Source organism: Peromyscus maniculatus, chromosome 2, assembly GCF_049852395.1.
Source record: "Peromyscus maniculatus bairdii isolate BWxNUB_F1_BW_parent chromosome 2, HU_Pman_BW_mat_3.1, whole genome shotgun sequence".
NCBI lineage: Eukaryota > Metazoa > Chordata > Mammalia > Rodentia > Cricetidae > Peromyscus > Peromyscus maniculatus.
Window position 1 is genome coordinate 166672301 of NC_134853.1, and position 24134 is coordinate 166696434.

The 24134-nt window shown below is 50.4% G+C and overlaps 1 protein-coding gene across 6 annotated transcripts in view; it reads right to left on the reverse strand.

The window, feature by feature from the left end:
* Pik3cd (phosphatidylinositol-4,5-bisphosphate 3-kinase catalytic subunit delta) overlaps positions 1 to 24134 on the reverse strand; it is a 45167-nt gene that overhangs the window by 9319 nt on the left and 11714 nt on the right. For 4 of the 6 annotated variants that reach the window (XM_076565663.1, XM_076565661.1, XM_076565662.1 and 1 more), the window contains exons 2-8: positions 16779 to 16896; positions 5798 to 5970; positions 2417 to 2645; positions 2105 to 2334; positions 1328 to 1507; positions 870 to 1019; positions 533 to 622 (exon numbers count right to left, since the gene is read on the reverse strand). In XM_076565663.1, the coding sequence (XP_076421778.1) occupies positions 533 to 622; positions 870 to 1019; positions 1328 to 1507; positions 2105 to 2334; positions 2417 to 2645; positions 5798 to 5938 (1020 nt within the window). In that variant the 5' untranslated portion in view covers positions 5939 to 5970; positions 16779 to 16896. Of the gene's footprint in view, positions 1 to 532; positions 623 to 869; positions 1020 to 1327; positions 1508 to 2104; positions 2335 to 2416; positions 2646 to 5797; positions 5971 to 16778; positions 16897 to 18585; positions 18744 to 24134 lie in introns of those variants that run through there. The other 2 variants (XM_015994132.3, XM_076565660.1) reach the window with 2 other exon arrangements.

Here is a 24134-nt window from a genome sequence, read left to right on the forward strand (position 1 = left end):
TATAGCACTAGGAAGGAAACCCAGGCTCTCTGTGGGCTTCCTGGTCCACAGAAGGAACCTGGAGGGCAGAGGTGAGGATAGAGGATGTGAGGCTTGTGAGCGTGTTTTAAAAGCCAAAGAGCGTGGAGCCCCTAACACTATCTTCACAACCCGAAGGGAGCTCGGGCCCCAGGGGATGAGACAGCTGCCCGTCCATGCTCGCCCTGACCAGATGCAGCCAGCTCTTCCTTGCTCCTCACACCTCCCCAGACACCTCTTTCATCCCCACAACCTCCACCAAAGTCAAATACGCAGAAATCGGCTCTGCCCGGTTTCCACGAATCAGTCTCTGGCTGGCTGGCCCACCCCACTCCCCTCTTCCTGTTTTGAAGCGGCTTACAACCACTCCAGTCAGGGACGCTGGGTAATGTGGTCAGGTGGCTTTTCGTGTGACATCTTCCCACTGCTCTTCCGCTGCCGCCTCCCCTCCTGGCCACAGCCACCTTGTTTGTATAGAAAACAGTGGCTCCTCACCTGGCCCAGGAGTCCCTACCTTCATCCGCTCATCTGCATTCACTTTGCTGCCCTCGATCAGCTCAATGCAGAACGGCTGCTCTAGGGACCACAGGGACACAGAGGAGGGCTGGGGAGGCAAGGAGGCAGGGTTGGTGGCGGGGCTCAGACACTTGTCCCCAACACTCTTTTACCAGATGCCTGCTGTGTAAATGCACAAGGGCCCCCAGATCCACAAGGGGGCAATGGAGGCTCCCCACAGGTCACACAGATCCCAACAGGACACTGGTCACCCACCAGGGGCCCCTGAGCCCAGGTCCTCCTGCTGTGCCTCCCAGCTGACTGTGGGACACTGGGGAGGAAGTACATTGTCTCACCTTCTTAGCAGGGATTGGGGGAGGTTTGGTGCGTGGTTTCTGGACTTGGGGGGCAGGGTTGCTCTGCTCATCCCGCATGGCGAGGATGGAGGAGGAGTGGACCATGGTCAGGTGGGGGGTCAGTCCGCTGTGCAGGCAGCTGCAGATGTACTGGGATGGAGGTGCAGGGTGAGGTGATGACGGGTGGCCCCCTCTCATTTCCTGAATACTGGCTACCAGGAACTCCCCAAGCTGATACTGCCTATCTCAAGCCTCAGGAGGGGCCGCCTGTTGGTTCTCCCTAAAGATGGGGGTCCCTCCTCACAGAGGACAGAGGACCAGTTCAGCAAAGGGGATGTTCTCACGGTTACTACAAAGGCCTCCCTTGTCAGACTCAAGAGAGGCTAAATCCCGTTCCCTGTCCCGTGATGCTCCGGGGCCACATGCAGGTGGCAGGGAGTGCCACACCAGGGGCTCACCTGGAACTGGCACAGCGGGTAGCTGCCATAGAGGTACTCATGCCTCCCGTTCACCTGAAGTGCATAGTCTTCAGGCTGCTCCACCAGAGGCCGCCGGAACACTGTGGCCTTCTTTCGGAGGGCACAGGCCATCAGTGCCAGGGGCATGTCGTTGGTGGATACCTGGAAGGTGAAGCTCTCCTGTAGGGAGAAGGGTGTCAGCCTTCTGCTGTGCAGTCCCTGTGGCTCCTGGGGCACAGAGGCAGGGCTGCCTGTGATAGAGCCCCACCTCTAAAACATGTCTGGGTGTTCACTGATCAAGGCATCCCAGGAAACACTGGGAGGGGGGGTGGCTGACACCATCGGGTCACTCTGCACTGTCAAATCTGTCTGGTGAGGGACAGGTCTTGGTGAGTATTTGCTGCTCTTGCAGAGGACCTGGGTTCGGTTCCCAGCACCCACATGGTGGCTCACAACCATCTATAACTCCACTTCTAGGGAATCTAACGCTGCTTCTGACCTCTGTAGTCACCGTACATGTATGTGGTACACTTACATACCTGAGGCAGAACATTCATACACATAAAATAGAGTAAAGTAAAATAAATCCAAATTTGCCTGGTGAGACAATCAGCTAAGCCCTTTGGCATGCACGGGGACCTGGCGAATCCCATCTTATGCTATTGGGAGAAGGAACAGGGAGCTTTGGATGACTGGGGAATTTTACAGGAGGAAGTCCCTCATGGGCACGGCAGGCTGGATGAAGCACCCCGGCTAGCTTTTGAAGTCACGGCTCACCTCGCTGCCCTCGAACTTCACATTGACCAGCAGGGCTCGGTTGGTGACACGCAGTATGCTGGCCCGCCAGCTCCTTGCAGAGGGCTCCAGCTGCAGGGGGAAGCTGTACTGCAGCCAGTCCTCCCAGCCCAGCTGCTGGCGGTGAGCAGCAACCTCTTCACAGAACTGGCGCATCTTAGTGCGGAAGTCGTTCACTTCCGGGTCCCGCAGGGAATCAAACTCATGGAGACCTTTGGGGATGCCGAGGAGGAAGTCAGCACACGTCGGCCATGTGGGGTCAGCCGAAGCAACCCCTACCCCCAGCAAGTGTACCTTTGCCAATGAGGAGGCTGATCTGGGAGTTGATGAGCTTCTTGACGCGGTCGCCCTCGCGGGCCACCAGCCGCAGCACCGGCAGGAAGGGCTGGATGTCACACAGTCTCCTCTGCTCATCCTCCAACTCCTGCTGCTCGGCTGTCTGGTTCACACAAGTGAACACGTAAGCCTCAGGGCCACTGAGCATGTGGAATAGTGGCTCATACTGTGCCCGATGCCACAGCACCTGGGAGGGAGGGTCACAGTCAGCCCCTACCAGACACCCACAGAAGCAGAGGGAGACCCCAAGCAAACAAAAGCTCACCCCCGAGGACTGGCCACATGCCAATAAACTTCCTATCTCTACCCCCTGTGCAGGGTGTCAGAGTTTGCTGAGACTGGGGGGCTGGGCAGTGGGTCCTACATCTCCTCCATGGGGTTCATGGATGACCTTTGACCACCCAGAGGGACAACAAGGTGTGACTTTTGAATACCCCCCCCCCAATGGTCCCTATGGATATCACTATGATCATTCACTTTGTAGACCTGGCTACTCATCAACTCCTCATTCCTCTGCCTCTGCTTCCCAAGTGCTGGGACCACAGACAGGAACTGCCTATTGGAGTGTTTTATTGATGTTTAGAGCCAACATCAAGCTGTTACAATGTCCATTCAGAAAGAAGAGAGAGAGAGAGAGAGAGAGAGAGAGAGAGAGAAAAGGAGGCTGGAGGGATGCCTCCGAGGTTAAGAGCACTTGTTGCTTTTGCAGAGGACCTGGGTTCAGTTCCTAGTACTCACATGGCAGCTCACCCCCCCTGGAACTCCAGATCCCGAGGACCCAACACCCTCTACTGGCCTGTGCGAGCACTCAGCACACACAGTGCACATACATATTTGCATGCAAAAAAATCATACACATTAAAAAATCTTTTAAAAAAGAGAAAGATACAAAAGCTCATCATCAGAACTGTCCTAAGACTCAGAGCACAGGTCCAAACGGAGTTGGGGGCTGAGGAGACGGCACAGCAGGTGGACACACTGTCACCAAGCCGACAACCGGAGCTTGATTCCCAGAACACACATGATAGGAGATGCCAGATCCTGCAAGTTGTTCCCTGATCTCCAAATGCATACCATGGCATACGCATGCCCACACACATACATGAAAGATACATACACAAACAAACAAATAAATGTGAAGTTTTAATTAAAAAGTGAAGCCAGGAACTAGTCCAGTGTTGACAGTAATTGCTTCATACGGCTCAATCACAGGCAGTTGGGTTTTTTTTTTTCCTTCTTTCTCTATTTTGAAACATCCTTTTATTTATTTATTGTGCCAGAGGAGGCCACTCTACTGGTGCAGATGTGGAGGTCAGGGGACAGTTTGGAGGAGCTGGTTCACTCCTTCCACCATGTGGGTTCTGGGAATCGAACTCAGGTCTTCTCACCAGCCAGGCTACCTGCTTCCTTTCCTTTTTTGAGACAGGAGGACAGAATGTCCTTGAACTCACTGTGTGGCTGAGGATGACCTAGAACTTCTGAACTGCCAGTCTCCCGGTATTGGGATTACAGGTGTGTATTAACACACCTGGCTAATGATGTGCTGGGAATTGAACCCAAGGTAGCATGCATTTTAGGCAAGCCCCTAACTAACTGAACTACACTCCCAATGTCCTTTTTCTTAGTTTCCAAAATTTTAATGTATCTACATTGTTTTCATAGTGGAAAAAATCAGTATTAAAGGAAATCTCTCAGGAAAGCAGGGACCACAGACTTCGACAGCTGGCTTTCTATTTATGGATTTTAAAATCCTGAGGCAAGATCCGGGGTGTGCTGGCGCACACCTTTAATCCCAGCACTCAGGAGGCAGGTGATCTCTGTGAGTTCGAGGCCAGCCTGGTCTACAGAGTGAGTTCCAGGACAAGCCAGGGCTACACAGAGAAACCCTGTCTGAAAAACAAAACCAAATAAAAATTCTGAGAGAAGGTCTCAGCCTTTGGTAGCTCAAAACCTAACGCAGTAAACGCCACCATACTTAGCAGGTCACATGAGCCCTTGCAAAGTCAGACAGCGACTACCAAATGCAATCCAGATGGGTGTAATTCTTTAATCCCCTGAAAATGATTCAATAACACCCAACGCCCTTTCGAACATCGGTGCTTACTGTCATGGTGACAGCTGGGAACAGGAAAAGGCCATAGATAGAGTGGTTCCAAAAAATGACCACACAGTCACGGGTGGAGGAGAGCCCAGCCAGAGGCCGCCTGGACACCGCCTGCGATCTAGCCATCTAGTGAAGGGAAGAGCACGCTGTCGGGGGGAAGCTGACTTTGGGATGATAAGTGGAGTTTAACCACAAGTTTCTAAACAATTCTCAGTCACTCTATCTTGTAAAATTCACATCTGAGGGCTCAGGGCGATAGCTCAGTTGGTAAATTGCTTGTCTTGCACTTTACTGAAGTCAGTCACTCAGAACCCACAACTGGGGGGCGGGGCTGGAGAGATGGCTCAGCAGAGAAGAGCAGGGGCTGTTCTTCCAGAGGTCCTGGGTTCAGTGGTCCCAGCATCCACATGGTGGATCACAACCATCTGAAACTCCAGTTCCAGGGGATCCAAAGCCCCTTTCTGGCCCCTGGTGGGCACCAGGCATACACATGGTGGATACCCATACACATAAAATATTTTTATTTTATTTATATATTTTATATTTTTTATTTTTAAGTCTTTTTTTTGTTTGGTTTTTTTGTTTGTTTTGTTTTGTTTTTTGTTTTTATTTTTTCGAGACAGGGTTTCTCTGTGTAGCTTTTGGAGCTTGTCCTGGAGCTCACTTTGTAGACTAGGCTGGCCTTGAACTCACAGAGATCTGGCCGCCACTGCCTGCCGAGGGTGCTGGAATTAAAGGTGTGAGCCACCAATGCTTGCCAATAAAAGTTAGTGTTTTGGTTTTTTTGTTTTGTTTGTTTGTTTGTTTTTCAAGACAGGGCTTCTCTGTAAAGCAGTCCTGGAACTTCTCTGTAGACCAGGCTGGCCTTGAACTCAGAGATCCCCTGCCTCTGCCTCCTCAGTGCTGGGATTAAAGGAGTATGGTATCACCACCCGGCAAAGTAAGTAAATCTTAAAACAAAACAAAACTGGCAGCTGGGTATGATGACACCCTTCTGGAATCCCAAAGCTGAAGAAGATGAGAAAGGTAGATCCTCTGACTAGTTGGTCAGCCAACCTAATCTACTCCAATGAGATCCTGTATGAAAAAACCAAAAGAAAACAAAAACAAGGTGTATGGACCCTGAGAAATGATAGCCCAGGCTACCCTCTGGTTGACACACATGCACACAGTTTACCCCCACGAATTCTGTCAAGCATCGGGGTTGAGAAAGGGCCTTCAGGTGGAGGCTGTACCTGCTTGATGGTGCTGAGGTTGGCATTTCGGGACACCGGGAAGTTCAGGTAGACCCCCGTGGGCAGCAAGAAGTCAACAGCCACGCTCTGGCTCTCCTCTTTGGTCCAGAAGTCCATGGGGCAGTCCACCCCAGGGGGCATTCTGTTGCCTTACTGCTCTGAGGCCTATTCTCCTGAGGGAAAGGCAGAGACAGAATGAGCTGACCCTGCTGTGCTGAGCAAGGACTTTAGAAAGTGGGGTGGCCAGATCTGGGCTGCAGGAGGGCACACGGAGTTTGCCAAACACACACACACACACACACACACACACACACACACACACACACACACACACACACACACACACACGAGGCCCCATCCTGTGGGCTGAGGTACCTCTCATTACAGGTGGAGTTGCCATAAGCCAGAGGACCTCATGATGGTAACAGATGACCCAGAGGGAGACAGGAAGAATGGCCAGACATCTGAGAGATGAAGACCAAAGTCTACAGTTCTTAGAAACTTCAAGTCAAAAACCAATTCCAATATCTGGGAGGTGAAGGGGGCTGATCAGGAGTTCAAGGCTAGCCTCAGCTACATAGTAAGTTGAAAACCTGCTTGGGGTCCATGAGATCTCTCCCTCTCCCTCTCCCTCTCCCTCTCCCTCTCCCTCTCCCCCTCTCTCTCTCTCTCTCTCTCTCTCTCTCTCTCTCTCTCTCTCACACACACACACACACACACACACACACACACACACACACACACGACTTTATTTAAGATTTTATAGTATCTGTCATGCCAACCCCTCCGTCACCCCCTGCCCCCACCACAGTACCACAGTACTAACAAAACATTACAGGTAACAGGACACAGGGTGTGTGTGTGTGTGTGTGTGTGTGTGTGTGTGTGTGTGTGCCACCCACACTCCAAGTCACCAAATCCCCCACCACCACCAGCAGCTTCTCCCTTCTAGGTCACCACAACCTGGAATCCAGCCACTTATCATTCTTATGCTTGTTTTTATATTCTTACTGCTAGTATGTATCCACAAACAATTCCTAGGATTTTCTGCATGCTTTAAACTTCCGGTTAGTGAGTCTTCATGGCCTCTGGCCGCCCAGCACAGTGAGATGCTGCCAAACCCCGTCTGTGCACATCTTATGCAAGTAACCTGCTGCCACTGGGGGTTCACGGATGCAGTGGCCGCGTCATATCAAGAAAGCATCATTTCACAACCTCCTCAACACTCTTGGGCTTTCACAGTGTTCTTGCTACCCCCACCACACAGCCTGGGGTGGGGGTGGGGGATGCTACAGATTTCCAGTTTCAGGCTGAGCAGTAAGCAGAAGGGTTAATGTTTATACAGCCAAATTTGTTCATCTTTTTTTTTTTTTTTTTTTTTTTTGAACAGGGTTTCTCTGTGTAGCTTTGGTGCCTTTCCTGGAACTTGTTCTGTAGACCAGGCTGGCTTCGAACTCACAGAGATCCCCCTGGTTCTGCCTCCCGGGTGCTGGGATTAAAGGCGTGCGCCACCACTGCCCGGCTTTGTTCATCATTTTATGTGTTTTTTGTTTTTGTTTTTGTTTTGTTCTGTTGAGACAGGGTCTCACTGTGTAGACCAGGCCAGCCTCAAGCTCACAGAGATCTTCCTGCCTCTGCCTCTTGAATGCTGGGATTAAAGGAGTGCACCATTGTACCCATCCAATTTTTATTCTTTTTTTTGTTTTTATTATTAATAAATTTTCTATTCATTTTACACACCAACCACAGATCCCCCCTCCTTCCTGTTCCTGCCACCACAATTTTTATTCTTTTAAAAAAAAAAGTTTTGCCAGACAGTGGTGGCACACACCTTTAATCCCAGCACTTGGGAGGCAGAGGCAGGTGGATCTCTGTGAGTTCAAGGCCAGCCTGGGCTACCAAGCAAGTTCCAGGAAAGGTGCAAAGCTACACAGGGAAACCCTGTCTCGAAAAACCCAAAAAAAAAAAAAAAAAAAATTCTAGGCTGAGAGTGTGGTTCAGTTGGTAAAGCACTACCCAGCGTCCACAAAGCCCTGCATTCAATTCCCAGCACCACATGAACAAAGTGGGTTTGGTTGTGTACAATGTTACTACATTGCAAGTTCAAGGCCAGCCTGGACTACATGAGATCCTATCAAAAAAAAAGAAAGAAAGAAAGAAAGAAAGAAAGAAAGAAAGAAAGAAAGAAAGAAAGAAAGAAAGAGAAAAAAGAAAAGGAAAGAAAAGAAAAGACTTCTGAGTTGGGGTGTGTGGTTGAGGAAAGAACACATGTTTAGCATGCTTGAGGCCATGAATTGGAGCCCAATACCAAAACAAAACAGAACATTTCCGTGCCTACCACAAGGTCACATTCTTCTGGACTGAAATGACATGTTTTCGATGGTGGTACTCACTGGGCGGGGCCTAACTCACCGGACAGGACAGCGGCAGCTAGCATCTGCTCCATGCATCAAGCTGCCTCCTGCACCTCCGCTGCCGCTGGTAGCCACTTCCTCTGAGTGCGAAACCACGTCCTACTTGGGGTTCCTCTTTCTGAGGCCAAAGTCTTCCTTTTTTATTTAAAATGGGGGAGGGGGTGAGGTCAGGAATCTGAGGGGTTACATCTATAATGCTAAGCATTCTTTCCAAGCTTGGGAAGTCAGGGTGCTTTTGGTCACATGAACACAGAGGCCTGCGTTTCTGAGGACCCTGAGGTCTGGGTCTGAGGAAAGCAAACACTTTGCTTTCTTGCCCCTCAGCCTTGTGGAAAGGAAGGTTTCAGCTGTGTTACCCAGATGGTGGTAGAGCATTAAGTCTATAAACAACCTCATTCAACCATGGGGAAGACCCCGAGGTGTGCATGGCCCATCATCGAGACAGGAGAAAAGGGGAACCCCTTCTCTCTTCCTTAGAAGAAGTCTAGAACCTTCCCTTTCCAGCAGGATGTGACAGAGAGAAGCAGGTCCAGGGACGTTAGAACTACCCCAAGAATGCACACGGTACAGCCACTGAGGCAAACTGTTGGGCTTTACTCAAGTGGAACATGCCTGTACCCTGGGACCAAGCCAATTGTAGTCTATGCCCAGGCACACACCCAACAGAACTCGAGTACAGACATTGCCAAAGACACATACGTTTTAAAACTGTGGTGATATTTTGTTTGTGATCTAACAAATAAAGCTTGCCTGGAGATCAGAGTGTGGAGCTAAGCCACTAGTTAGCCATAGAGGGCAGGCAGTGGTGGCACACACCTTTAATCCCAGCACTTGGGATCTCACGCCTTTAATCCCAGTTCTAGGGAGGTAGAGACAGGAAGTGATATGGCTGGGCAGAGAGAGGACTGTAAGGGGGGAGGAGACAGGAGCTGTGGCCCTTTTGGCTGAGGATTTCATAGAGGTAAGAACTAGGGGGTCTGCTTCTCTAATTTTTCAGCATTTACCCTGATATCTGACTCTGGGTTTTCAATATTAAGGCCACTTAGGATTCATGCTACATGAAGCATCATTGTACAGTCAGCCCACAGGACACCTCTCAGGTACAGATCAGTGGCAGAATGCAAGCTATCCTTTCCCAATGGACTATGGTGGCAGCAAAGAATCTACAGATACACACAGTGATGACGACACATCTCATGGACAGAAAGCTGAGCAAGAGAAGCTCGGAATGAAAACAAATACACGTTCAAGGCCAGCTTGGGACCTATGAGACACTGTCCCCCCAAAAAAGATGGTATTCTCATCACCCAGGCTTGCCCTCCCACGGAGTCTGTCCTCCATCATCTCTATCTCCTGAGTACTGGGTTTGGAGGCAGGCACCATCATTCCCGTTTCTGTAACGACGGGGAGGGAACTGAGGGTCTCTCCCTCTCTCTTTTTGAATATTTTTGAAATATGGGTATCGTGCATGGCTGTGGTGGGTATGGACACATGACTGCCTATGCCCTTGGAGGGCGGAGCCACCAGATCCCCTAGACCTGGAGTTACAGGCAGCTGTGAACCATTCGAATGGGTGCCGGACACTGAACTTGGCCCGATGTGAGACAGGATTCACTTAAACTGCTGAGTCAGCTCTCTGGCCCCCAGCACCAACCCTCCAGCCCCCACCCCAGGACACCTTTGAGCCTCTAGATTGAGCCTCTCAGCCACACTAGCAGCCAATTCTGTTCCTTTCAGGGGAGCTATTTTAATTTACAGTATTTGAATTTTTTTTTTAATTAGCCAGAAGGCCGAGGTGGATGAATCTCTGAGGAGCATTCAAAGCCAGCCTGGTCTACATAGCAAGTTCTAGGCCAGCCAGGTAGACACAGGGAAAGCCTGTCTTTAAGACAATTAATTACACCAGGCAGTAGTGGCATATGCCTTTAATCCCAGCGCTCAGGAGGCAGAGACAAGTGGATCTCTGTGAGTTCAAGGCCAGCCTGGTCTACAGAGCAAGTTCCAGGACAGGCTCCAAACTACAGCAAAACCCTGTCTTGAAAAGACAAAACAAAAACCCGGAAAAGTGATTATATTGCTTATTTATTATCTGGTCTGGTGTTCTGTTGCGCCGCATTACCAAGCACCATGGTCAGGGAGCCCACAGCCACTTCCGTTTCTCCTTCCCCTCCTTCCAGTTCCCACTGCAGGCCACTTTTCACGTGGCTTCCAGGGACCCACACTCAAGGTGTCAGGCTCACATGGCTGTCACTCCTGCCCACCAGACCATGCCGACCACACATCGTCGGTTTCTCTGATACCTCCTCCAGAAAGTATCTTTTTCCATGAATGAAGCAATACCTTCCCCTTTCACTCTTCGTGTCTCGAGAGTTCCTGCCTTGCAAGCTGGCTGCCTCCGACAGACAATCTCTGTCCCCTGCGCTGTCATCGGGGGAGGAGCCAGAAGGGTGGGTGAAACAGCTTAGACTAAGGGTCAGTGGGGGCCAGGACTGTCCCAAGTCACCGGGAGAGGAGCCATTGCCAGACAGCAGGAGCAATGCTCACAGCAGGAGCAATTCGTAAACCTCAGACAGTCCTGGCTTCTCTGTCTACACCTAAGTCCCTCAGGAGCGTCCGGGAAAGCTTCACAGGACCTGGATCCGTTCTTTCAACCTCTCCAACTGGTGCCACAGGAGCCACAAAATCAGCTATGGGACAGCGCTATGGCAGATCTCTGAGTCTCCCATCAACTTTCCCAGATGTCCCAAATCAGTTTTCTCTAGCCCAAGATGGCCATGTAGGATCTGACCTCTGAGTCCTAAAGATCCAACAGAGATATGGGGTCTGGGGAGAGGCTCAGCTGCCTTACAAGCCTGAGACCCTGAGGCCTCCTCAGACCCAACAGAAAAAGCTGGGCACAGCAAAAACTTGTAATACCAGAGCTGGCAACATGGGACAGGAGGAGCGGCAGCGAAACCTGGAGCTCACTGGTCAGCTGATGTAGTCACCTGATGAAGCTGCTGGTGGAAGCCTTCCTAGGGAACAACACCCGAGATTGTCCTCTGACTTCCACACACATCTGTGTACATGTATACATGCGTGTGGACACAGGTACAGATCCAGGAGAATTTCCTCCAAAGACTTTGGTAACAGACATACCTGGTCTACTCTCAGGATCCAGGATGCTTCAGGGGCCCTAGGAGGCTTCCGGGAGGCCTGCAAACAAGGATTGCCCTGGGCTGGGAGCCCTGTGGAATCTTGGTCCCAACTTGGGACTTCTGGGGAGTTCTTTGCCTTTTGAGGGGGGGGGGGGTTTCAAGTCAGGGTTTCTCTGTATAACAGCCTTGGCTGTCCTGGAACTCAATTCTTTGCCGTTTTTCTGCATCTCTTCTGAGACTCTCAGTGGCCAGAATCTCTGGACTATTAACTCCACCTCTTATCCAGGTCCATGGCCAATATGCCCGATTTCCCCCCGTCTTTGTCAACATAAAGGCAATCTTTGGGGTCCTGCAGTCCTGGGGAATGGCTTCCTACCAGAACATGAGTCACTTCGGCAGGCCACACTGGGGACAGGCAACAAGGAGAAGAAGGGAAGTGGCCTCCTGCTCCTCTGGGTGATAGCCATCTTTCCCTGAGGCAGGGAGCCCTGGGAAGGCAATGTCAGGCTCCTTCAGGGCGGCTGCATCGGGGACCCAGAGTCACTCCAGAAAGAGTTCTAGAGTGCAAAGACTCCCTTGGGAGCCATCCCTACATGTCTGTGGAGAGACAGAACACTCATACTCTGAGCCCACAGATAAACCATCTGTCCAAAGCCTGGATTTCAGAGTCAAAATGACAATTTAATTAGTCCAAGATCTGAGCCACAGAAACTTCTAGAAGGTGAGTACGCATAAGTTAAGTGTCCATAACCCTCAGACTGAAGATCTAATTCTGGCATCCACCTCAACCATGAATAGAGAAGGCGTCACACAAAGACACTTGTGCGGCAGTGTCCCGTGGATGCTGAGCCCAGCAGCGTGGGCAAGGGGCTCAACCTCAGGAAGCCCCTCAAGTCCAGGTGCCCATTTCTCAGTCCCATCAACCTGTACGGACAACCAGCACAGGTGTGCACGTCAGAGCAGAGTCCAAAAGTGTGGCCCCTTTTACCCAAAAGGTCACCTCACAGCCAGTCCCCAAGGACACTCCCTAAGAAGGGACATCCTTGAGACAGTTACCCTGCTGTGGATGCCCACACGGCCCAGGAGGCCCCCGGAAGGGGCCGTGAAGAGCCACCTTTCTCGGCTCATTTACACTGAGTTTATTTTCGCGTGTCCAGCAGACAGCTGACGGGCATCATCGAGGCTCTTACGGAAATTTTAGTCTAATGGAAGGAGACGGAAGGAAATAGAGTGAACAATATGGTTTCATGGAGCCAAAGAGCCAGACTGAAACAAAAAGGGACTTGCAGGGAGGTGTCCTGTAGATGGAGGGGGGTGGAATGATCCTTGGGTGAGGCCACATTAAAGGGAAGGCTCCAGTGAGAGAAGGAGTCGGGATGATGGGTCAAACAGAGACCAGGCGTAGGAACATGGTAGGAACAGGAACCAGGTGACAGCCCCAGAGAAAGTCAGGAAAGGAGAGCTTAGCCCCGCCCCCCACTCTGGCTTCCGGTTCAGTGCTAGGATCTCTACCCCCTGCTCTATCTAGCTCCTGCTGCAAAGCCATGCAGCATCAGGTTCCAAGGCGGAACCAATAACTGAGCAATGACCTTGGACCTTCAGCCTCCAAGACTATGGACTGAATAAACATCTTTTCTTTGTAAGCAGCCTGCCACGGGTGGGTGTTTAGTTATAGTAATTGAAAACAAAACAACATAGCAGTGTTTTCTAGTCATTCTCAAGCCTCAAAGATAGCAATGCAAACACTAAAAGCCATTGGGCAGTCCAGCCAAATGAGAAATGGATACAGTTATACATTGTTTCCATTTGCTTGTTTCAGTTTTCCTTCTGGCTTTGGAGCCGGGGTTGACCTCTCGTCTCGGCTCCCCAGGGTTGAGATACAGGTAGGGATGCCTGGTTCACATTCTTTGTTTTTTTCTTACATTAGTGGAAGACTTTCTTCCATCAACTTCCTCAAAAAGACATAAAAAGGTTATGTGTCACATATTTGAAAATTCACATCTAAAAAATGCCTTAAAGGAACCAGACACAATGGTATACCCCTATAAGCCTAGCACCAAAGAGGCAGAAGCAGGAGGGCCATGAGTTCAAGGTCAGCCTGGGCTATTTAGTGAGACCCTGCCTCTAAAAATGAACAAAGCCTAGGCACAGGGATTCCAGCTGTAATCATAATACTTAGGAAGCTGAGGCAGGAGGACTGTCCCAAGTTCATGGCCAATTGGTACACACCTAGACCAGTCAGAATTATATAGTGAGACCCTCTTTCAAAAAAAAACCGCAAACCAGGGGCTGGGGAGATGGTTCGGTGGTTAAGAGTATTTGCTGCTCTTCTAGAGGACCAGAGTTTGGTTCCCAGAACCCACACTGGGTGGCTCTCAAATACCTCTAATTCCAGCTCCAGGGGATCTGAAGCCTCTGACCTGGATCCAAGGCCATTGCATTCATGTGCACACAGACAGACAGACAGACAGACAGACAGACAGACACACACACACACACACACACACACACACACAATCTGTAATAATAAAGCTGGGTACAATGGCTCACACCTTTAATCCCATCACTTAGGAGGCAATGGTAGGTGACTCTCTGTGTGAGTTCAAAGTCAGCTTAGACTGCACAGAAAGCCCCTGTCTCAAAAAGAAAAAAGTAATAATCTTTTTAAAAAATCATTTCAAGCCGGGGCAGTGGAGGCACATGCCTTTAATCCCAGCACTCGGGAGGCAGTGGCAGGCGGATCTCTGTGAGTCTGAGGCCAGCCTGGTCTACAGAGTGAGTTCCAGGACAGGCTCCAAAGCTACACAGAGAAACCCTGTCTCAAAACAAACAAACAAAAATCATTTCTGATGCCATAGGGGTTTGTTTGAGACAGACTCTCAAGGTAGCCTGGAACTAACTCACTATGTAGCTAAGACTGACCTTGAACTTGTGATTCTCCTGCTTCCCAAATGCCCCACCACCCCTTGTTTATGCACCGCGGGGGACTGAACTGGGGTTCAGGCATCCTAGTCAAGTACTCCGCCAACTGAGCTACATCGCAGCCCCCCCCCCCACCCTAGTTTTAATACGCAAGAGCATTTTGCAGAGACAACAAACAGCCATGTGGTAACATCCTGTTTTCTTTTTCTGTCTGTCTGGGTGGTTCCTGCTAAGAACTTAACTGCATTGGACCATCCAGGGCTGCCAGGTCAACTGTAGGCACAAGGCACTGGACCAGCTACTTTTGCTTTGCCGTGACAAAATACCTCGCAGAAATGACTTAGGAAGGAAAGACTTGTTTTGGCCCAGTTCCAGGGGTTCTCAGCTCATCACAGCTGGGGAGGTGTGGTGGGGCGGCCAGTTCATGGCTGCAGGAGCCTGTGGGAAAGACTGTTCACATCATGGCGGACCAAGAAACAGAGAGCACAGCAAAATCCCGGGGCAGGTACCACCCTCACCCCTTAAGCTTCCACAGCCTCCCAGAAGAGTGCCACTAGTTGGGGACAAACATTTGAAACATGATACTAAGTGTGACTTCTTGGAGTCATACCACAAGCCACTAGCCCCACTTGAACACTGGGAGGGCTCACTGTATAAAGAGCTTCGGGGGTCAGCAGTCAATGTCAGGATGTGGTGGTCATTGTCCTTGTGAGGTCAAAGACAGGATTTGCAAGGCCCTGCCTGGCGACTGGGTGGGAGCCACGCCGCTGTTTCCATCATTCTGTGCCAAGTGTCTGGGTCTTACAACTTTTTTTTTAAAATCTCCCTCCAACTCCTGTCCAATTCCAACTCCCTCCTCCACACCAGCCCTTTTCCCTGACTCGTGACTCTTGGTTTTGTTTTCTGATCCATTTAATGTCGCCAGAACAATAGTACTCACTGGAGCCTGGTAGTGAGCTGAGGGCTATGACTCCCCCTTTCCCTGGATCTACCCGTAGCAAATAGTCCAGCAGTGACAGGTAGTCCCCGCGCCCCTCCCCAGCCATGCCTGACTACGGACAGGCTCATTCTTGTGCAGACCCACTGTGGGCAATCACAGCTGCTGTGAGTTCATATCATAACGGCCATATAGTTGCCGGAAGATGTGTAACTCCCGTTTCAGGGAATCTAGTGCCCTCCCCTGGCCTCCATGTACACTGTGAGCACATGGTGCACATACACACATGCAGGCAAACACTCAGATACACAAAATAAAAACATATTTTTAGTTGTTATTGTTTGTTTTTTGAGACAGGGTCTTTCTGTGTAGCCCTGGCTGTCCTGAAACTTGATATGTAGGCCAGGCTGGCCTCGAACTCACAGAGATCAGCCTGCCTCTGCCTCCTGAGTGCTGGGATTAAAGGTGTGCTGCTAAAATTATTATTAAAGGTATTTCCTGAGCTATGGAGATGAAGGTAAAGGAGTCTGCTGTGCAGGGGTGGCCACCTGAGTTCACTCCTCTCAACCCACATAGAGATGAAATGAAAACAAAATTGTCCTCTGACCTCTGTACACACACCATCATGGCATACGTGTGCCCAAATAGGCACACTAATAACAAGTGTAAAAAGAAAAAATTAAGGCAGTTTGGAAAAATACGTTTCCACTGTGCTGATTCTGTTTCTGTCTCCTAACAACTTTAAAATTTTGCCTAATACTTTAATTTTGAAAGAGATTCACAACCAACAAGGAGGTTTAGCAAACAACAAGAAAGACCTAGAGATGATGAGGTGGAGGCTGAGGGAAGCTTCACAGATGAAACTGGCCCTACCTGATCTAAACGACAGAAGCTTCTCAGGCAGAATGTTCTCCAGGTACAAAGAATAACCACGTACCCGCAAAGACTGCAAGGGAACCCCAGACTTCTCCATCACAGAGCTTAGTACCCACACCCAACTGCCAACTGCCTGGACAGGGGTATCTTCGTTACTCGTCTATTGCTGTGGCACGACACCATAACCAAGGCGAGTTGGAGGGGAGTTTATTTGAGGCTCACGATTTCGGAGGTCAAAGTCCATGACCATGATGGTGGGGAGCAGGCAGCAGGCTGGCAGGCACTGTGTTGGGGAGCTGAGGACACACATCTTGAGACACAACCATGAGGCAGAAAGAGACACCAGGAATGGCCTCTGCTCCCAGTGACACATTCCTCCAACAAGGCTACATCTCCCAATCCTTCCCAAACAGTTCCACAAACTGGGGACCAAGGATTCAAACATACACCATTCTTCTTCCAAGTCAACGGCCCCAAAAGAGAATCCTAACTTGATCTTGTGACCATCCAAGACTCTGTAGACCCAGAGGTCCCTACTTAATGCTGCCACCCACTACACCCTCAGGCCCCATTCGCTTCCTTTGAGAATGCTCGTCCCACAGACAAGTCAGAGAGGGTCGATTTTCTTCCACATTCCTATCTGTAATACAATATCTCTTCCTTCCTCTACATATCTCTCCCTTCCCCCAACCTACCTTTTTGGGATGGGCCAAGAAAGACGACCAGCCAAGGCCCTTCTGCCTGGGAGATTAAAGGGGCTTTGCCATCAGTGAACTTCATCCCACTTTGGGGGACCCTCAGCTCCTCATATGTCTGAAAAGATGAGAGGAGGAAAGCACATTTTAAACACAGAAGTTCAGAAACCAGGTGTGGGATATGTCTCAGGGCAGTGGGTATAGCTCCATGGGAGTGCTTGCCTAACACGCAAAAAGCCCCCAGCACCGAAGGGAGCCATTTCATCTGTTTCCCTTCTTGTAAACCAACCCCATGTTGCTGGGTCGCCCCTTCTACTACCTGTGTCAACAGCACCCCAGCTCCCTGTGATGCTCAGAAGCATTTCCAGACCTGAAGCAGGCGCGTACATACAGGTGCCTCGGACGTTTGCTGGTTTTCTTTTCTTTTCTTTTTTTTAGAGCAAAGTTAATTGATCTGAGCCATGCCTGAGTTTGAATTTCATCTCATGGCTGCAAAAGAAGTAGGCTCCTGAACTTTAGACCTTGACTCTCCATGTAGATCTGCTTTCAAAGTCAAGACCAAAGGAAAAGCCATCCCTATTGGGCTAGAGATGGAAAGGAGGGCTGAGAGAAGAGGGGAGCACCCCTACTAAGAACCTGACCCCTAGTTCTGGGCACCTGTACAGTGGGGCGCCTTGAGCCTCCATCCCATTAGGAGGAGCGGGAAGGGCTGGCGAAGAGGCACAGAACACGCTCACGAACTACTGGCTTCTCCCTAAGACAAGAGCAAAGCCCGTAGGAGTCCACTATAGACACACATTCCCCAGGGTCCAAGCTGGAGTCCTCCAGTCTGCCAGCATAGGCCCTGAAAGGATGCTCGGCAACCCTGCTGCAGGAGCCTGGGTGGGTGTGAATACACCCTTCAGGTCGGCATCCAGGGAGGGGACCACTAGGGCTTTCCAAGAAACTATCAGCAGAGCCACTCCAGGCTTTGGCCAAAGACTAAAAGAAGAAATAACTTACATGCTGACCAGTGAAAATAGCAAACAGTAGTAGGACGGACCATGGAACCTGAAGTGAGTGCAGAAAGAAAGCGCTTTGAAAACCGGAAAGACAAAGCAGAAAGCATGATGGAGCTCAGAGGATTGCATCCTCAGGAATTCGGGACCGGAGATAAGGAGCCAGGAAAAAAATGCACCAGGGTTCGAAGGAAGGAGTAAGTCCCACGGCGGAAGATAGACAGGAACTCCAGGCCTGGGTATGACTTCTGTTAGCCCCTCTTGGTTCAAGGGCAAAGCTAGGGAGGGACGGATCCTGCCGACTGCTGGGCTGAGAATCGGGGACAGAGGGAGGGGGGGGGACGGGGAGCGCGCACCGAACTGCTTTGGTTCCTGAGAAGTAAACAGCTCAGCTCGTCCTAAGCAAACGCGACCTCGTCCACCCTGGTGGGGGAGCCCACTGAGGGTCCGGCTCATCCCACCAAGGGCGACAGAAGACACACCCAGGATTCCATCCTCATAGTCACAAAAAGATGCAACTCAGCACTCTCCCACCACCACCACCACCACCACACCACCACACACAGAGACCAGGGAATCCCAGGCAGGAGACCCCACTGTAAGGGTCGACTTCTCCAGCGGGGTGCTATTGCTTCTGATGCTCCTGCCTCTGCTAAGCCGCTCCACCCTGGACTCCTGATGACCTCCTGCCCTGCCCACCCAAACCCAGGCCGACAAAGCCCAGTGCTGGGCGGGGCAGAGCATCTGGCCAGTGGGGGTGGGGGCAGGCACAGGGACCCCACAGACGCCCGCACAGGTGGGTTTCGTACCCGGTGTCGGTGGCAGGGGCGGGCTCCGTCTCCCTGGAGACAGTTGCCCAGGGGACACGGCGGGAGGGTCCCCGAGTGACCGGAGGGCGCCAGCCTCCTGGCGGCCGTGTGCAGCCCGCAGGGGTGGCGGTGAGTGAGCGAGCGAGCTGGGCATCGGCGGAGGGGCGCGGCCGGGGCGGGGCTCAACAACGGGCTGGAGAGGGCAGCCAGGCGGGGCGGGGCGGGGCGCGGTCGGAGGCGGAGCATCCCCGGGATGGGGCGGGGCCAGAGCCCGCTGTACCACTGCACAGTCCGCAAGCGTTAATACCCCAGGTTTGCGGAGGAGGAAGGAATAGCCGCCTGGGTGGTATGAAGTGGAGACGCCTTGGTTACTCTTGCAGGAAGCCAGGGGCTAAGGCAGGGGTCTTCAGGGTTCTCCTCATCTCCCCACCACGGAGCCCCAGAACAGCAGAATGATCCGAGATGACAGGCATAGGCAGTCCTGGCTGGGGTCTCTTACAGAGGATAGAAGGCGCTATTTATAAAGGGAGATCTATCCAGCGTCTTTCTGTCTTAGTTGTCTTTTTATGGCTGTGATAAAAGCATGACAAAAAGCAACTTGAGGGGGAAAGGGTTTATTTGGCTTACATATCCCTGTCACAGTCTAGTGGGGGAAACCGAGGCAGGAACCGAAGCAGAAACCACGGAGGAATACTACTTATAGACTTACTACTCTCCATGTCTTGCTCAGCCTACTTTCTGAGGACCACTGGGGACCACCTGCTCAAGTGTGGCACTGCCCCCAGTGAACTTGGTCCCATCAATCATTAGTCAAGAAAATACCCCACAGACTTACCTACAGGCAATATGTGGGAGGTGTTTTCTCAATTAAGGTTCCTCTGCCCAGACAACTCTGGGTTGTGTCAAGTTGTCAAAACAACAACAACAACAACAACAACAAACCCCACCTAACAGCACTCTTCCCCTCGGTTCCCAGGGCATCACCAGGAAGGGCAGAACATTCAAACCTGAGTCAGACCTGGAGTTGCTGTCCCCCAAGTGTACCATGAGTCTGGACTCTGGGCTCAGATCCAGCATGCTGGTTGTGTCTGTCAGTGGGAATTCCCCCACACGGAATTAAAAACAAGCGATTTATCCAAGACTTTCACTCACACATCTAAGTTCCTTCCAACAGCTATGCTGTGCCAGGGCTGGGGTTCCATCCTGGAACCTCTATGGTAGGCAGCTATTGTTCTCTCTGGGGTGGTAAATGAGGAAACCCAGGGTACTGCCCCATGTACACACAATCCTCACAGCTTTTCTGTTATGCTTTGTTTTAGTACTGGGGAATCCCATTTAGAGCCTCGGGCATGTGGAGTAAGCACTCTTATCATTGAGTTATATCCCTAGCCCTTTATTATTTATTTATTTATTTATTTATTTATTTATTTATTTATTTATTTATTTTGAAACAGGGTCTTGTGTAGCCCTGGCTGGCCAGGAACTCATTACATAGACCAGGCTAGCCTTGAACTCAGAAATCTGCTTTCTACTGCCTCCTAGGTTTTGAGACAGTCTCACTAAGTTGCCCAGGCTGACCCTGAACTCTCCATCCTCAGCGTCCTCAGCAGCTGGGGCTAGAGGCCCAGCTCACACAGCAGAACTAGTATGGAACCAGTTTGGTTCTGCACTGGACCTCCGGTTTTGCCCTGTCCTCTTACCATGTTCTTAGAATTAATAATCCTTTGTAGCTGGGCAGTGGTGGCGCATGCCTTTAATCCCAGCACTTGGGAGGCAGAGGCAGGTGGATCTCTGTGAGTTCAACGCCAGCCTGGTCTACAGAGCAAATTTCAGAACAGCCAAGACTACACAGGGAAAACCTATTTCAAAAAACAAACCAACCAACCAACAAACAAAAAAAGAGTCCTAGGAAGGTCCCTGGAGTTAGTGAAGAGTGAAAAGACAAAAGCCGAGCCAGAAGTTCCCAGGAATTGCTAAACCCAGCATGGGAGGACTAAGCCAGGATGAGATGACCAGGATGTGGGAGGTCCCCAGGCAAGAGTCAAAAAGCCCAGGCCAGGAGCTTCCCACGGCCCCCAGCAGCCCTGCCTGGGGCCTTGGTGCTGGAGCACCCTAGGAGGAGAGTTAGACAGGCAGGATGCAATTCATTCCCAGTATCATGTCTAGATGTCCCACATATCTTCACTCTAGGCATGGTGGCACTTTAATCCCAGCCCTCCGGAGGCAGAGGCAGGTGGATCTTTGTGAGTTCAAGACCATCCTTGTCTATAAAGGGAGTTCCAGGCAGTCAAGGCTACAGAGTGAGACCCTGTCTCTAAATAACAAAACAAAAGCAACACACCTCCCCCGGTGCTATTTATGTAAACACACTGGCTGTGTTTGCCCCGAGGATTCAAGTGACTGGCTGTGCGGCTCACAAACTGACCTCTGCAGCAATTGGAACCAGGGTCACTGGGTGTGGCCAGCCTGATGATAATGTGGGGACGGCCCCAGGGTCCTGCCCCTCGGAGCCATCTCTGCCTGCAAGCAAGTCTGGGAGCAGAGCCATCTTCTATGGGCAACCTGGAGATTCTGAACCCACCTAAATTCTCCAAGTGTGAAGCCTAGGTCTCCTAGGCCACTCAGACCCCAGAGCCCAAAAAAAGTCATGGCTCTATCTTGAAGAATAGACAGGGAGGAGGGGAATTCAGCCAGCCACCTGGGTGCAGAGGAGAGATACCTCTCACAGGTTAATGACTCCCACTGTCGGCCACCAAAAAGATTTTCCAAAGCAGAAAAACTCCAAGGTCCTCTACCCTCTCTTTTCCATGTGCGGGGGCTCCCCACACTCCACAGGAGCCATGCATAGTGTTTCCCTTCCCCCCAATTCCACTTTTTTTCTGATGGAGTAGGTCTGAGTGAATTCCAGATTCAATGACAAGATCCCCATTAACAATGAACCCCAGGGACCGGCTTGGGGTACAAACTGAACAGTCAGGTACTAATTTCTCTTAGAGTCCAGGAGGGGAAAAAACAAGATTTCTTTGAAATGGCAAAACCCACCAAAAGGTGACATGTCTGTGTCACAAAAATATGCTAGGACTGTGCTGGCAAATATGGGAAAGACAGAAACCATTTAAAAATTTGCATAGTCCAGAGAGATGGCCCAACGGGAAAAGGGGCTTGTTCTGCAGACCTGACAACCTGGTCTGCCCCAGAAGCTTGTAAAGGTGGAAGGGAGGAGAAAGCCAACTCCACAGAGTGCTCTCTGACTTCCACACACGCACAGCGGCCTGTGCCCCACTCCCAACAGTAACAATACAACCAAGTTTTCAAAAGCATTTCGAGAGAAGCCAGGCTTGGAGGTGCATGCCTGTAAAACTTCAAAGATGAGGAAGGTACCCCTTGTTGACCTCTGACCTCCACATGTACTCCCACACACATGAACACGCATACACACTTAGGAGTTTCACTATTGTCAAAACTCAAGAGTAAATAGAAAAATTAGATTTCCGCCCCTCTGTTTGCCACTGCCCAAAGGAGCCAATTCTCTGTAAGCACTCTAGCCTAAGAACAGGAAACCAAACACTCCCACTCATAGGAGCCCTTGTTCCACTCAAGAAGTTTATTTGCTTCATCCATCACTCCCCCCCTCCTGTCCTGACACTTCCAGGTCACCATACTGTGATGTCATCCCATCTCTTTCAGCTGCCTGCCCATGTCCCAACTGCCTTGCTTCTTCCTTCTCAAAGCGGCATCAGCATTCCTAGGAGTGGTCAGACATGACAAGACTAGAGAGGATATTACCTTTAACTTTGTCAACCTGGCACAGCCCAGGGGTATCTGAGAAGGGAAGAGATATGTTCATGGTGGATGGTCTAGATTGCCAGCCCACTATGGGTGGCACCATTCCCTGGGCAGGTAGTCCTGGGTTACATAAGAAAACTAGCTAAACATGAGCCTGTGAGTAAGCAAATAAGAGGAAAACCAGCAAGCAGCATTTCTCCATGGTTCCCTTGAGTTCCTGCCCTGACTTCCCTCAATGATGGACTACGTGATAGAAATTCTTGGTTGTCAGCTGGACTACATATGGAACTAAAGCCCCAAGGTGGGAGACACACCTTTAATGTGGGCCACACCTTCTGCTGGAAGCCTCTATGAGGGCATGGAAGGACGCTTTTGCTCTTTGACTGCTTGCTCTCACCTTGCTAGCAAGTCCATTCCTTCACTGGCATTAGAGTCTACTTCTTCGGGATTCCAGCATCTACTGAAGCCTTGCAGACTGAGCAACTGCTAGATTCTTGGACTTTCTGTTCACAGCCAGCCATTGTTGGATTAGCTGGACTACAGCTTGCAACTCGTTTTAATAAATTCCCTTTATATAGAGAGATTTGTTCTATAAATTCTGTTAATCTAAAGAACCATGACTAATACACATCCTAATAATGCCACTCCCTGGTGGCCAAGCATTCAAATCTATGAGCCTATGAAAGCCAATCTTATTCAAACCACCACATGGGTCGTGGTGTTTGTCACAGCAACAGAATGAAAATACAGCAGGGACTAAGTCGGGGGAAAATCAGATACAACTAACAATAAAACGTGTTAAATGTGTATTTTAAATTCTAACTGGAAAATAGGAGGACAGTGCAGAATTATCTCCCAAAGGGACAAGATTCCCTATTTATTTACATAATCTCACTATTGCTTTGTCCCCTTGATAGACTGTTTTGTTTCGTTTAGAAATAGGGTCTTTGCTGCATCGCCCAGACTGGCTTCTGGCTTCTGAGTGCCAGCGATCCTGCTGCCGTAGCTGGGACTAGAGAGAGGTACAGGCCTGCCCCTGTGCTGCTCTGGTCTTTTGATACTTTTATGGGGGACCCTAATTACAAGAGCCCTCTCTCTGCCACCATCTTTACATGTTCTTATTAATCTTTGAATTCTCACCCTCCAGTTAACTAAAAATGTCACTCAACTGTACTTAAAAAGCCAAGTTAATTAGGACCTGGAGCTTCCATCTCCTCTGGGGTCAGTTCCCTGAGCTCTGATTGCATGTCTGTCTTAGTTGAGGCTTCCAGAGTTTGTGACTTAGAGCATAGAAAGGGGTGGGTAGGCCGAGGAAAATGATGCTTGAATCGGCCCTGTTCATTCCTTCATGTGTCTACCAAAAAAGCTTTAGTGTTTCCAGGAGCAAAGCTCTGGAATATTCTTGGCTAAGCTCTCCACAGTTTAGGATGGGAAAACCAGCACACAGGGTTGACCTTGGGATCAGAAGCAAGGATCAATCAGACAGATAGCACACACTGGCAGCTTCTAGGAGTATTCACAGGGGAGTATCTGTCACAGTTTCTGGGAGTCTCAGGTTCCCAACGATAGCCTGTGAACCTGAGTTCTTTGTGTTGTCTACAAATGGGAAGAAGCACTCTGTGGAAAAGGCCCACTGTGAATATTTACTAAGGGAAAAGTTAGAATAATGGGCCAAATAGGACAAGAGCCGAGACAACGGAGATGCACACCTGTCTCTTCCGGCAACCCTTCCTGGTATCATTAGGAAGTGAGTGCCTTAAAGA